General features: G+C 40.3%; 1 protein-coding gene across 4 annotated transcripts in view; it reads right to left on the reverse strand.

Annotated features, from left to right (window-relative positions):
* KLHL32 (kelch like family member 32) overlaps window positions 1-12,931 on the reverse strand; it is a 215,485-nt gene that overhangs the window by 121,582 nt on the left and 80,972 nt on the right. For 2 of the 4 annotated variants that reach the window (XM_069599237.1, XM_069599239.1), the window contains exon 4: window positions 3,077-3,184. The exons of the other annotated variants lie outside the window; for them this stretch is intronic. In XM_069599237.1, the coding sequence (XP_069455338.1) occupies window positions 3,077-3,184 (108 nt within the window). The remainder of the gene's footprint in view (window positions 1-3,076; window positions 3,185-12,931) is intronic. 4 annotated transcript variants of the gene reach the window in all.

Below are 12,931 nucleotides of genomic sequence, written 5' to 3' on the forward strand. Positions count from 1 at the left end.
GCAGTTTTTAGCTCTGTCATTTACCAGTGATTCAAACACGCTTTGCACTCTTATAGCCTTTAAGCTTAAGGCATTTTGTTGCTAAGGCATCTAAGTATAAGAGTTCTTATTTGGGTAGGTTTATAAAAAACAATATTTACTATTGTATCCCCATTGGTCATCAGTGAAGTATGAGCTATGGGTTATCAAACGTACTTTAGACATAGGCAAATGCAGGTGTAGCTGTAACTCAGGTGTGGAGAGAAAAATACACACAAGACACAAACTAGAGCTGGTGCCTTTCTTTACATCTATAAGCTAAACAGCACACAACACGTTATTCACTCGCCTCACTAGGAATATGTTTTGACAACTCTGTGAACTATCACTACCTGCTTTCTCAAGGCATGAAATTTGGCTGGGCTGATCCTGAATGCGTGATCCATCTCCTTTGTATGCTCCTTTGTACCCGCTACTTTATTGCTGATTTTTTTTCCTTTCTACCTACTGTTTTCATTCCAGTTGCCAGAGCTGCCCCAGTTATTCTATAAACCTATCTCAAATTCTACCAGTTCTAGAAAAGAGAATGAACAATATCATATACCTTAATATGCCTCTGAAGAAAGAATGCTAGTAAAAAACTGAACTCCCAACATTTTTCAAGACCCAAATACCACCTTCTGTGTGAAGGTTTGCACTGAGGAACCGAGTTAACCACATCCTCTTCTCTGTCCCCACTGTGTCTCGTATTCTGCTATTATGCCTCCCACCACAGCGAGGACATGGAATTATGTATATGACTCTCCCCCACCAGGATGTGAGCCTGCCAAAAGAAGCAGCCCTTATTTTAGCACAGAAGACACTGAACATAAGTTGGATGAAATGAAATTAAAGAACAAAACTCTATGAAAGAAGATAAATAACTACTCGGTATCTGGTCTGACGTAGTTGAGTAGCTCTCAAATGAAAGTAGCGGGTGACGAGGGTGGGCAAAATGGGTGAAGGGGGGTCAAAGGTACAAACTTTTATAAGATATGAAAGTTTTAAGATAAATAAGTCCTGGGTTCTAATGTATAACTTGGCAACTATAGTTAACAATACTGTACTGTATATCTAAAACATGCTATGAAAGGAGATTTTAAAAGTCCTCATCACACAAAAAATCTGTCAACTTTGTGTGGTGACAGACATTAATTAAAACTTATTACAGTAATTATTTTGTTGTAAATCATTCTGTTGTACATAATGAAAATCATTCTGTTGTGTACCTACAACTAATACAATGTTATATGTCAGTTACATCTCAATTGGGACGTCCCTGGCAGTCCATTGCTTAGAACTTCACTTTCCAATGCAGGGACTGCAGGTTCGATTCCTGATCTGGAAGCTAAGATCGCACATGCCTCGTAGCCAAAAAACCAGACCATAAATAACAGAAGCAATATTGCAACAGATTCAACAAAGACTTTTAAAAATGCTCCACATCAAAAATAAATCTTAAAAAAATTACATCTCAATTTAAAAATTATTTTATAAGGATGGGTTTCGTGTGTTCTTATAGTTGTTTCACTAACATACAACTAGGTAAGAAAGATAAAGCTTCAGATCTCTGTTCATACTGTTCACATGCAGTTTTGTTTTGATTTTCTCTGATAGTCGTACACTAACATATATTAGTTGTCACTATTATTCTTTCATTTAAAAAGCAAGAAAAAAAATTGCAAATAGAACTACCTTATGACCCAGCAATCCCACTGCTGGGCATACACACCGAGGAAACCAGAATTGAAAGAGACACATGTACCCCAATGTTGATCGCAGCACTGTTTATAATAGCCAGGACATGGAAACAACCTAGATGTCCATCAGCAGATGAATGGATAAGAAAGCTGTGGTACAATGGAGTATTACTCAGCCATGAAAAAGAATTCATTTGAATCAGTTCTGATGAGATGGATGAAACTGGAGCCGATTATACAGAGTGAAGTAAGCCAGAAAGAAAAACACCAATACAGTATACTAACACATATATATGGAATTTAGAAAGATGGCAATGACGACCCTGTATGCAAGACAGCAAAAAAGACACAGATGTGTATAACGGACTTTTGGACTCAGAGGGAGAGGGAGAGGGTGGGATGATTTGGGAGAATGGCATTCTAACATGTATACTATCATGTAAGAATCGAATCGCCAGTCTATGTCTGACGCAGGATACAGCATGCTTGGGGTTGGTGCATGGGGATGACCCAGAGAGATGTTATGGGGAGGGAGGTGGGAGGGGGGGTTCATGTTTGGGAAAGCATGTAAGAATGAAAGATTTTAAAATTAAAAAATAAATAAATAAATAAATAAATAAAAAGCAAGAAATAAAATGAATGTTCTCTGGAGATTCCTGTAGGTCCTCTAATGATTTTAGTGCTGAACAAACTTTGGATTTTAAACCATCACATTCTAATCTGAGGTCCTGACCCTGAAATAAATGGAGAGGATAGGGTGCCAAGATGTTAGACAAAGTTCTTTAAAGCTTTAATTTGGTCTTTTGGACTTCCCTGGTGGCTCAGAGGTTAAAGCATCTGCCCGCAATGCGGGAGACCTGGGTTGGATCCCTGGGTCGGGAAGATCCCCTGGAGGAGGAAACGGCAACCCACTCTAGTATTCTTGCCTGGAGAATCCCATGGACAGAGGAGCCTGATAGGCTACAGTCTACCGGGTCGCAAAGAGTCGGACACGACTGAGTCACTTCACTTTCACTTTTGGTCAATAAAGCCATGATTGAGTCACTGAGCTTCAGTGAACTGATAACAACGAAAATTTGAGTTATCTTGCAAACTCTTTCCCATATGATAATCCCTTAGGATATTTAAAAATCATATCAGCAAGCCACTGAGCTAAGATTAAAATACTATGTTTCCTGGGTCATATTCAAAATCAAAGTGTTCTACTTACCTTTCTATTATTTTAGTTATTAAGTGGAGGCAAAACTTTTTTTAACATTGACATGAATAACAAGAAAAATACCTAGACCTCATTCCTCAAGGATAATCTCCTCTGGCCATGTGAGGTCAAGCCTCTCGGATGACATCTGGTACCATACCTGTCCTGTGTATGCAAACTCCAGAGCCTGCTTTAAGCCAAGACTGGTCACACCGTGTAAATTCACCTCGTCAGCACCACTTTCCACCATACAAAGACTGAACATGGCCTGAGGTAGGAGAGAAAGGAAGACAGTTACGGGACTTAAAAAGCAAGGGAACACAATGAAGTCCTAGAGAAACTAAGAAAGAAACAAGTTAAAGATTGATTTTGGTTTCTGAAATGCTTCTATAAGGCTTCCTTCACACAAGCCCCTGCAAATCACTCTGGTGTCCAGTTACAGTAACACACAAAGGGCCCTGCGTGCCTCATACACAGAGCAGCATCGAATCCCGCAGCTGTTCTCTGGAGGTGACTTGGGTTCAGGTTCTCTCCCTGAACTCACTGTCTCCATCCTGGGGTCCCAGAGCTAACCTGAAATGGGAAGCATTCCCAAACGTTCTTGCCAACAGGACATGGGAAGCAGTGCCTTGTTCCCTGACTTCTCTGCCTTTTCCCTGTCTCATTTCAGTGACGCATCTCTTTCCTCACACCTGACATACATCACACTCTATATTCCAGTGGTTCTCAAAGTGTGGCCCCTGGGTCAGCAACATTAGCATCTGCTGGGAACTCCTTAGAGTGTAAATTTAATGGGGCTCTAACTTAGATCTTGGAGAAGGAAATGGCAACCCACTCCAGTGTTCTTACCTAGAGAATCCTGTGGACAGAGGGGCCTCGTGGGCTGCTGTCCATAGGGTCTCACAGAGTTGGACACGACTGAAGCGACTTAGCATGCATGCATGCATTGGAGAAGGAAATGGCAACCCACTCAAGTATTCTTGTTTGGAGAATCCCAGGGACAGAGAAGCCTGGTGGGCTGCCATCTACGGGGGTCGCACAGAGTCAGGCACGACTGAAGCGACTTAGCAGCAGCAGCAGCAGCAACCCAGACCTGGAGAAGGAAATCGCAACCCACTCCAAGATTTTTGCCTGAGAAATCCCATGGACAGGGGAGCCTGGGGGGCTAACAGTAACCTGGGCTGTAATAGGCCATCCAAGTGACTCGGAAGCTTACCAGAATCTGAGAACCACTGTCTTAAGATACTCAGTGAAAATCAATCTGCCCATGGTGCCCCCAAACCAGTTCTCCAAATGGCCAACTGATTAAAAATCAGTTTGTCAAATGAAAACTTTGAAATTTAAAAAAATGCAGGAATTTCCTGGCAGTCCAGTGGCTAGGATTCCGTACTTTCACTGCCAAGGGCATGCGTTCGATCCCTGGCCAGGGAACTAAGATCCAACAAGCCACGTGGTACAACCAACAATAAATAAATACAGTTTAAAACACTGAAAAGCACTAATTTGTACACCTATAACAAGTTCGACTTACAGGTAATAAAGAAAATATTCTATTTTGGACCACTGATGATGAAATACACTATTTAGAAAACTGAACCTTTAGGTAGTGAAGAATTAACCTTATCCAAAGGACCTCTCTGGGCCTAAGAATATCCTGACTGAAAGGAGCACCTCTGTTCTCTGGGGCTATGGCCACTGACAGTATAACAACATGATTTGTGACGGGAGCTTTGGTTCACACAGTATCAGTTGAGGGTAAGAGACCAAAGGTAGTAAGTAGTCTGACCTCCAGGAGAGGCTAGAGATAAAAGGTCAGCCACATAGGATGACTGTGAGTAAACACCAATAAAAACTCTGGACACCAAAAACTTGAGAGAGCTTCCCTGGTTGGCAGTCCCCTGTGCATACTGTCACAGAGTCTGGTCAAGAGTGGGTAAGGCTAGGACTCCACAGGCGGAGGAGGGCCAAATGCTCCATGTTGGGTCCCTTTCTGAACTCTGCCCTTTGTGTCTCTTCCCTTGGCTGGTTCTGATTTGTTCAGTTCAGTCACTCAATCATGTCCAACTCTTTGTGACCCCATGAACAGCAGCACGCCAGGCCTACGTGTCCATCACCAACTACTGGAGTTTATTCAAACTCATGTCCATTGAGTCGGTGATGCCATGCAACTGTCTCATCCTCTGTCATCCCCTTCTCCTCCCGTCCTTTAATCTTTCCCAGCATCAGGGTCTTTTCAAATAGTCCTTCACATCAGGTGGCCAAAGTATTGGAGTTTCAGTTTCAACATCAGTCCTTCCAGTAAATATTCAGGACTGATTTCCTTTAGGATGGACTGGCTGGATCTCCTTGCAGTCCAAGGGACTCTCAAAAGTCTTCTTCAACAGCACAGTTCAAAAGCATCAATTCTTCGGCACTCACCTTTCTTTATGGTCCAACTCTCACATCCATACATGACTACTGGAAAAACCATAGCCTCGACTAGATGGACCTCTGTTGGCAAAGTAATGTCTCTGTTTTTTAATACGCTGTCTAGGTTAGTCCAAACTTTTCTTCCAAGGAGCAAGTGTCTTTTAATTTCATGGCTGCAGTCACCATCTGCAGTGATTTTGGAGCTCCCCAAAATTAAGTATCTCACTGTTTCCCCATCTATTTCCCATGAAGTGATGGGACCAGATGCCATGATCTTAGTTTTCTGAATGTTGAGTTTTAGGCCAACTTTTTCATTCTCCTTTTCACTTTCATTAAGAGGCTCTTTAGTTTTTCTTTGCTTTCTGCCATAAGGGTGGTTTCATTTGCATATCTGAGGTTATTGAGATTTCTCCCAGGAATCTTGATTCCAGCTATGCTTCATCAAGCCCAGCATTTCTCATAATGTACTCCGCATATAAGTTAAATAAGCAGGGTGACAATGTACAGCCTTGATGTACTCCTTTCCTGATTTGGAACTAGTCTGTTGTTCCATGTCCAGTTCTAACTATTGCTTCCTGACCTGCATACAGGTTTCTCAGGAGGCAGGTCAGGTGGTCTGGTATTCTCATCTCTTTCAGAATTTTCAACAGTTTGTGGTGATCCACATAGTGAAAGGCTTTGGCATAGTCAATAAAGCATAAATAGATGTGTTTCTGGAACTCTCTTGCTTTTTCGATAATCCAACAGATGTTAGCAATTTGATCTCTGATCCCTCTGACTTTTCTAAATCCAGCTTCAACATCTGGAAGTTCACAGTTCACATACTATTGAAGCGTGGCTTGGAGAATTTTGAGCATTACTTTACTAGAATGTGAGATGAATTAATTGTGTGGTAGTTTGAGCACCCTTTGGCATTGCCTTTCTTTGGGACTGGAATGAAAACTGACCTTTTTCAGTCCTGTGCCCACTGATGAGTTTTTCAAATTTGCTGCCATATTGAGTGCAGCATTTTCACAGCATCATCTGTTAGGATATGAAATAGCTCACCTGGAATTCCATCATCTCCACTAGCTTTGTTCATAGTGATGTTTTCTAAGCCCCACTTGACTTCACATTCCAGGATGTCTGGTTCTAGGTGAGTGATCACTTATCTGGGTCGTGAAGATCTTTTTTGTACGGTTCTTCTGTGTATTCTTGCTGCCTCTTCTTAATATCTTCTGCTTCTGTTAGGTCCATACCATTTCTGTCCTTTATATTGAGCCCATCTTTGCATGAAATGTTCCCTTGGTATCTCTAATTTCCTTGAAGAGATCTCTAGTCTTTCTCATTCTATTGTTTTCCTCTATTTCTTTGCATTGATCACTGAGGAAGGCTTTCTTATCTCTCCTTACCATTCTTTGGAACTCTGCATTCAAATGGGTATATCTTTCCTTTTCTCCTTTCCTTTTCGCGTCTCTTCTTTTCACAGATATTTGTAAGGCCTCCTCAGACAAAGGTTCTTATTTGTATCCCCTGTAATAAGCCATATCTGTGAGTATACAAGCTTTCAGTGAGTTATATGAGTCCTTCAAGCAAATTACTGAACATGAGAGTACTATTTAAGCTCATACTAAATATTTTTAATTTTAAAAAGTGATTTTTTTGTTTTGCCAATGGATTAATATTCATATTATAGCAATATTTTACTCTGACAAATTCATTTTTGATCTTCCCAATTCTTTATGTTTTAAATTAATATGTATGGGATGAGTGGATTTAATTGATGGTCCATTATTCTTTCTGGGGGGTGGTAAAGAATCTGTCTGCCAATGCAGGAGAAGTGGGTTTGATCCCTGGGTTGGGAAGAACCCCTGGAGAAGGAAATGGCAACCCACTCCAGTATTCTTGCTTGGAAATCCCATGGACAGAAGAGCCTGGCAAGCTACAGTCCATAGCATTGCAAAGAGTCAGACACAACTTCGTGACTAAACAACAATATTCTTTCTTGAGGTCCTCATTTCTATTTCACACAGTAGAGTTTTAAGTTTCATAATGAATAAGATTCTCTTTGATAACTTATAGTTAACATTATAACTTGTTAGAAATACAAAATTACTGTTCTCTTACCATTTGAGAAATTTTGTGAAGAATATTTTAAATGCTTACAATTTGAGAAAATAAAAAATAATATTCAAAGTGTCCTAAAGATATTGGGAGTATGTAACATGTAGTATATATGCAAGTGTATTTGTAAGATTAAATAGCAAACATTCAGAATATATTTCACTTTCAAAAATTTACTTTATCATGAATAAATGAAATCTAATATTCATTTAGAAATTGTCAAAGGTGAAAGGTCAATATGGCAAATTTGACAACTTGGTGAGTTAGTGAGTTGATCTGACTTCCCACTGATGCCATTGGCAATAAAGGTACTATGCATAGGTTAAGAACTCTAGAGACAAAATTACATAATACTTGATAGGTGAAGAACAATGATAAACAGCAAACTTGTCACCAAAAATTAAGAGTTTCAACAATCACAGGTGACTCGGACAAACACATACCCTCTCTGTGATTCAGTTTTCTTATCTGAAAAATGGGGCTAAAAATTGTACCCATTCATGAACTTGAAGATTATATAATAGTATATATAATGTATTCAGTAGAGTACCTGATATATGGCAAGCTCTTAGTGAAATAATTTATACTTTATGATAACAATGAAACAGAACAAAGCTTCTATGTATTCTCTGCTTAAAAGGACTGACATATCAGAAGTATCAGTTCTGAGAATTTTTTATTTTGCTTTATTTTTTAAATCAAATATGGCTATAGATAAAAATGCTCATAGGAAAGACTTAATGTTAAGTGGATTCTGCTTAGGCATTTGTAGATCTGAAATTTAAAAATTAAAGCATAGGTTACAGTACAAAACTTTCAATCTGTGTAACCTGTGGTGTTGGAGAAGACTTTTGAGAGTCCCTTGGACTGCAAGGAGATCCAACCAGTCCATTCTGAAGGAGATCAGCCCTGGGTGTTAATTGGAAGGAATGATGCTGAAGCTGAAACTCCAGTACTCTGGCCACCTCATGTGAAGAGCTGACTCATTGGAAAAGACTCTGGTGCTGGGAAGGATTGGGGGCAGGAGGAGAAGGGGATGACCCAGGATGAGATGGTTGGATGGCATCATGGACTCGATGGATGTGAGTCTGAGTGAACTCCGAGAGTTGGTGATGGACAGGGAGGCCTGGCGTGCTGAGATTCATGGGGTTGCAAAGAGTTGGACACGACTGAGCGACTGAACTGAACTGAATTCTAAATTTGTTTCTAGACTTCTTATAGCTTCTTTTAAAAGAAACTGAAAGAAATTTCAGCTGTTTTCAGTGTCCTTTTTTTTACATTAGATGAGTGTTTCAGTTTTTAATATTCCCCACATTAAGTTGATTTTTTTCAGGTTTCCAAGTTGTAATTGCCCCTGATATGGTAACCAGCTGCTCTTCATCAACCCATATACAAAGCAGGACAGAAATAACTCAAAGTGCAAAAAAAGTATCTGGGTTAATGAAATGGTAAATGTTCCTTTTTAGAGTCAGGTTTAAATAACATGACAACCTGCCAAGGGAGTTCTTTGAATCTGTTTTCATAAGGATCATTCAAAAGCAACCACGACAATATTGCATACAACAGGTTTCCATCCTCAACCAGAGATTTGTGAGCTATGAACCTGAAACCTGGCTTGGCAGAGTTGGGAAAATAATGTAACCCCTAAAAAATGTTACATGTTTGTATAAGCAACAAAGCAACACCAAATTGGTCACTGTGGTTAATTATAGAGTATAACTATAGAGGGAAGGAAGGAACTACTATTTTACTCCATTTACATATAACAGTATTTGGATCATCATCACGAACACGTGTTACCTGTGTATTTCTAACTGTCTTTTGAAAACTGTCATATTTTTAAGGTCATAGGTTGTGCAGGAAGATACATCTGATTCATATCCTGGTTCTATAACCTACTTGGTCATGGAGGCTATTTACCTTGAACATATGGCCTTTGGATAATTTGTTAACTTCTCTGAACCTCAGGCTGTTATCTGTAGATGGGGACAATAACAACCTCACAAGGTTGACTTGATGTTTAGATACAATTATGCTTAATGTCAAGCATAAACCCTGGCACAGAGTAGATGCTCAATAAATAGAAACTCATTTCTAATCTAGAGCTAAGAAACAGCCTCCTCCACCCGCCCTCTGCCCAAATCCATTCCTCTCAAAGACTTTCCTAATGACAATTCCATTCAAAATTCCTATGTCTGGCCACAGGACTTCACATTCACCACATACTCCTAAATGCTACTTTAAGGACTGACTCCACCGTACAAACCATCACCTCCATTTCTAAAAACACCTAACTTCCATTCTGATATCATATCATTTGGTCTTAGAAACTTAATGTTACAAACAACACATCATTTTAAAAAATCAGCAAAGCTTATTAATTAAGAAGTGAAAAAGGGTCCTTCCCTGGTGGTCCAGCGGCTAACAATTTGCCTGCCAATGCATGGGACATGGGTTTGATCCCTGGTCCAGGAAGATTCCACACTGTGGGGCAGCTAGGCCTGTGTGCCACAACTACAAGCTCACCTAGAGCTTGTGCTCAGGAACAAAAGATGCCATCGCAATGAGAAGCCCACATGCCTCAGTGAAGAGTAGCCCCTACTTGGCTCAACTAGAGAAAGCCTGCACATAGCAACAAAGACCCAGTGCAGCCAAAAATAAATAAATAAAATTTTTTTAAAGGGAACTAAGAAATCAAAGTCAATGTCGTGAGTTTAATAAATTTACTAGGCACCTCAATTAGGAAGTGCCTCATTGCTGCTGCTGCCGCTAAGTCGCTTCAGTCATGTCTGACTCTGTGCAACCCCATAGACGGCAGCCCACTAGGCTCCTCTGCCCCTGGGATTCTCCGGGCAAGAATACTAGAGTGGGCTGCCACTGCCTTCTCTGAGGAAGTGCCTCACTGGGTAACACCAAATGAGAAAGAACCCAGCCATCTGACACAGTGAAATGCCAGCCGCCTAGGCTACCTAAGCTTGTTAAAGAGTGTCTGGAGACCTGCTAGAGCCCACGGGGAAGAACAGAGGCTCCTTCGGTAGCAGAAGAGATGATGAGACCAAGGGTGTTATTTTGTAGCATCAAACTTACTGAAAAGTTAAACTGCAATGTGCATAAAAGTGAGCACCATATTTGCCTTCTCCACCATGAAGCCCCTAGACCCGAGCACTACATACATGTAATAAGTACAGGGCAATGAATGAATGAATGAATGGATGCCCTGACAAACTCCTCAAAAATTCAACAGCAGATAATGACCAGCTCTTCTACATCATCATAAACCAAAATAACTCAACATAAGAAAGAATTTCTGGATATAAGGCATTTTAGACCCTGGGATGAAAAAGTACCGAAAGTTAGAGAAAGAGTTTCTACCAAATTAGTTCAAAGCTAGACATTTAGAAAAAAAGTAAGAACATATGGCAATGTCCTCTATCAAGCCACAACATTCTGCCAAAGCATGCGAGGCTTCTGCTTAGAAACAAGAAAACACTGCACAGACTCTTTCTTGGTTCACACTGTTTTGTCTTTGGGAGAGCCTTGGCCAGGCTGAGATTTACAGTCATCACAGCTTCCTCTTGGCTGTTAATGCGCTGCAACCACCACAAATCTTTCTAATGGAAAACCCAGGTTGTGAGCATACAATCCACTTGAAGTGCCTACCACAGAGAGAGTTGTGGATTTACAGTATGTCATTCCTTCCGTAATTCACACAGAAATGACATGAATTGAGTCCTAAAATCATACCACCTGAATTAAGTTTCCTTCGGTCACATTAGTTGTCATGCAGTCACAAGATGAGCTACAACCAATTTTAGGTTGGGACTTGGGACATCATGCCACAAAACTGACCGATGGCAATTCTACTACACCCTCAAAGATAAGTAGAGTGACAGATGACAGGCTTCGTTAGGCACTTAGCTGGTAAAATATGCTCTCTACCTGGTAAGCTACATGTAACTTTGGAATTGCACTGGAGAGGGGCAAGATGTATCGTGAATTCTCGTTTCATCAGGAACAGAAATGATTTTACAGATGAAATAACCAGATTGTTTGGGGTACATTCAACTCTTATCTTTTGTGAGAGATAAACAAAAGTAAAGATGTCTAAGGGAGGTATAGAAAAGAGCAATTCACAAAGACTGTGGCAGACCCAGCCTGATCCCCAAAGCCTTTTATATATTCTGTAATTAGTGATGTTTACAATGGCTATGAGGCATTACAGAGATAGCAACTAACCTCTGAATCAACAAAGATTACATTTTGCTCAATTTAGTGCTAATGGTGATTATCCTTTATTGCATTTTGGTTATACCTCACATATAAAACAGGTAGTAAATCTCAGTTGATGAGACTGTTCAATTAACCACAATAGCCCATTTCCTTGATTTTAAGGATAGAAGGGTCTTGACCATAGTTTCAGACTGGACTATTTACCTTCTTTATCTCACAAATGCAAAAGCAATCCAACCCATTTGAGGAGCTTAATGGCCTGAAAGAGTGGGGATATTTGGTTGGAGTGTTTCTTCCCTCCCTGTACATTTATGGCTTTTTAAAATTCTCAAACAATACAGTAATACTCTCAGAGAATAAAATGTCAGAACAAATGAAAATGGTAAAATAATATTACTATAAACATAATCAGACAGAAAAAAGGTGAATTTCTTTCTGAAATACCACTTTTCCCTCACCTTAACCATGTAAAGGAAAAATCCACCTTATATGCTAAAAATTGTGAAACATATTGATTTTCCCAACATCTTCAAATACGTAGCTTGTTTACTCCAAGAATCTGTGTTTCACAGCTTTGCTCTTGGCACGTTACTTCTTAAATTAACTACATGGTGATAATGAGCCCTTCAAAACCAGCACGATTGTGGTTTATCCTACTTCTCCTTAGAACTCTCCTCCTCCTAGATGTGGCCATATTTCAACTACTTGGGTCCACTGAGGGAAAATGGCATGGAAAAAGGACACAAATCAAGTTGTTCTTTTCTTAGCTAAAGAGACAGTACACATGAAAATCAGAAACCGTTTGCCCATCATGAAGTCAGGTTATATTCCTCTTTGTCACCAGTTAGACACTCTGGAAAGTGACACCCACACATCTGGTTTTAGCCTTGGGTCACCCTTTCAGATCCCTCATTCCTTTGATGCCTCTGATGTTATCATCTTTGCCGTTGTTTAGTTGCGAAGTCATGTCCAACTCTGGGGACCCTGTGGACTACAGCTCACCAGGCTTCCTCTGTCTGTGGATTTTCTAGGCAAGGATGCTGGAGTAGGTTGCCATTTCCTTCTCCAGGGGATCTTCCTGACCCAAGGATCGAACCCACGTCTCCTGCATCAGCAGGCAGATTCTTAACCGTTGAGCTACCGGGGAAGCCCTCTGGTACCTTCTAGTGTATGGTTGTATCCCATGGGTATGGGATTTCAACACTTCACTATCCACCATATAAAGAAATTCATTCTTTTTAAATGTCTTTCAGATACTTAAGGGGAGAAGGCA

This window comes from Ovis canadensis, chromosome 8, assembly GCF_042477335.2.
Source record: "Ovis canadensis isolate MfBH-ARS-UI-01 breed Bighorn chromosome 8, ARS-UI_OviCan_v2, whole genome shotgun sequence".
NCBI classification, from domain to species: Eukaryota; Metazoa; Chordata; class Mammalia; order Artiodactyla; family Bovidae; genus Ovis; species Ovis canadensis.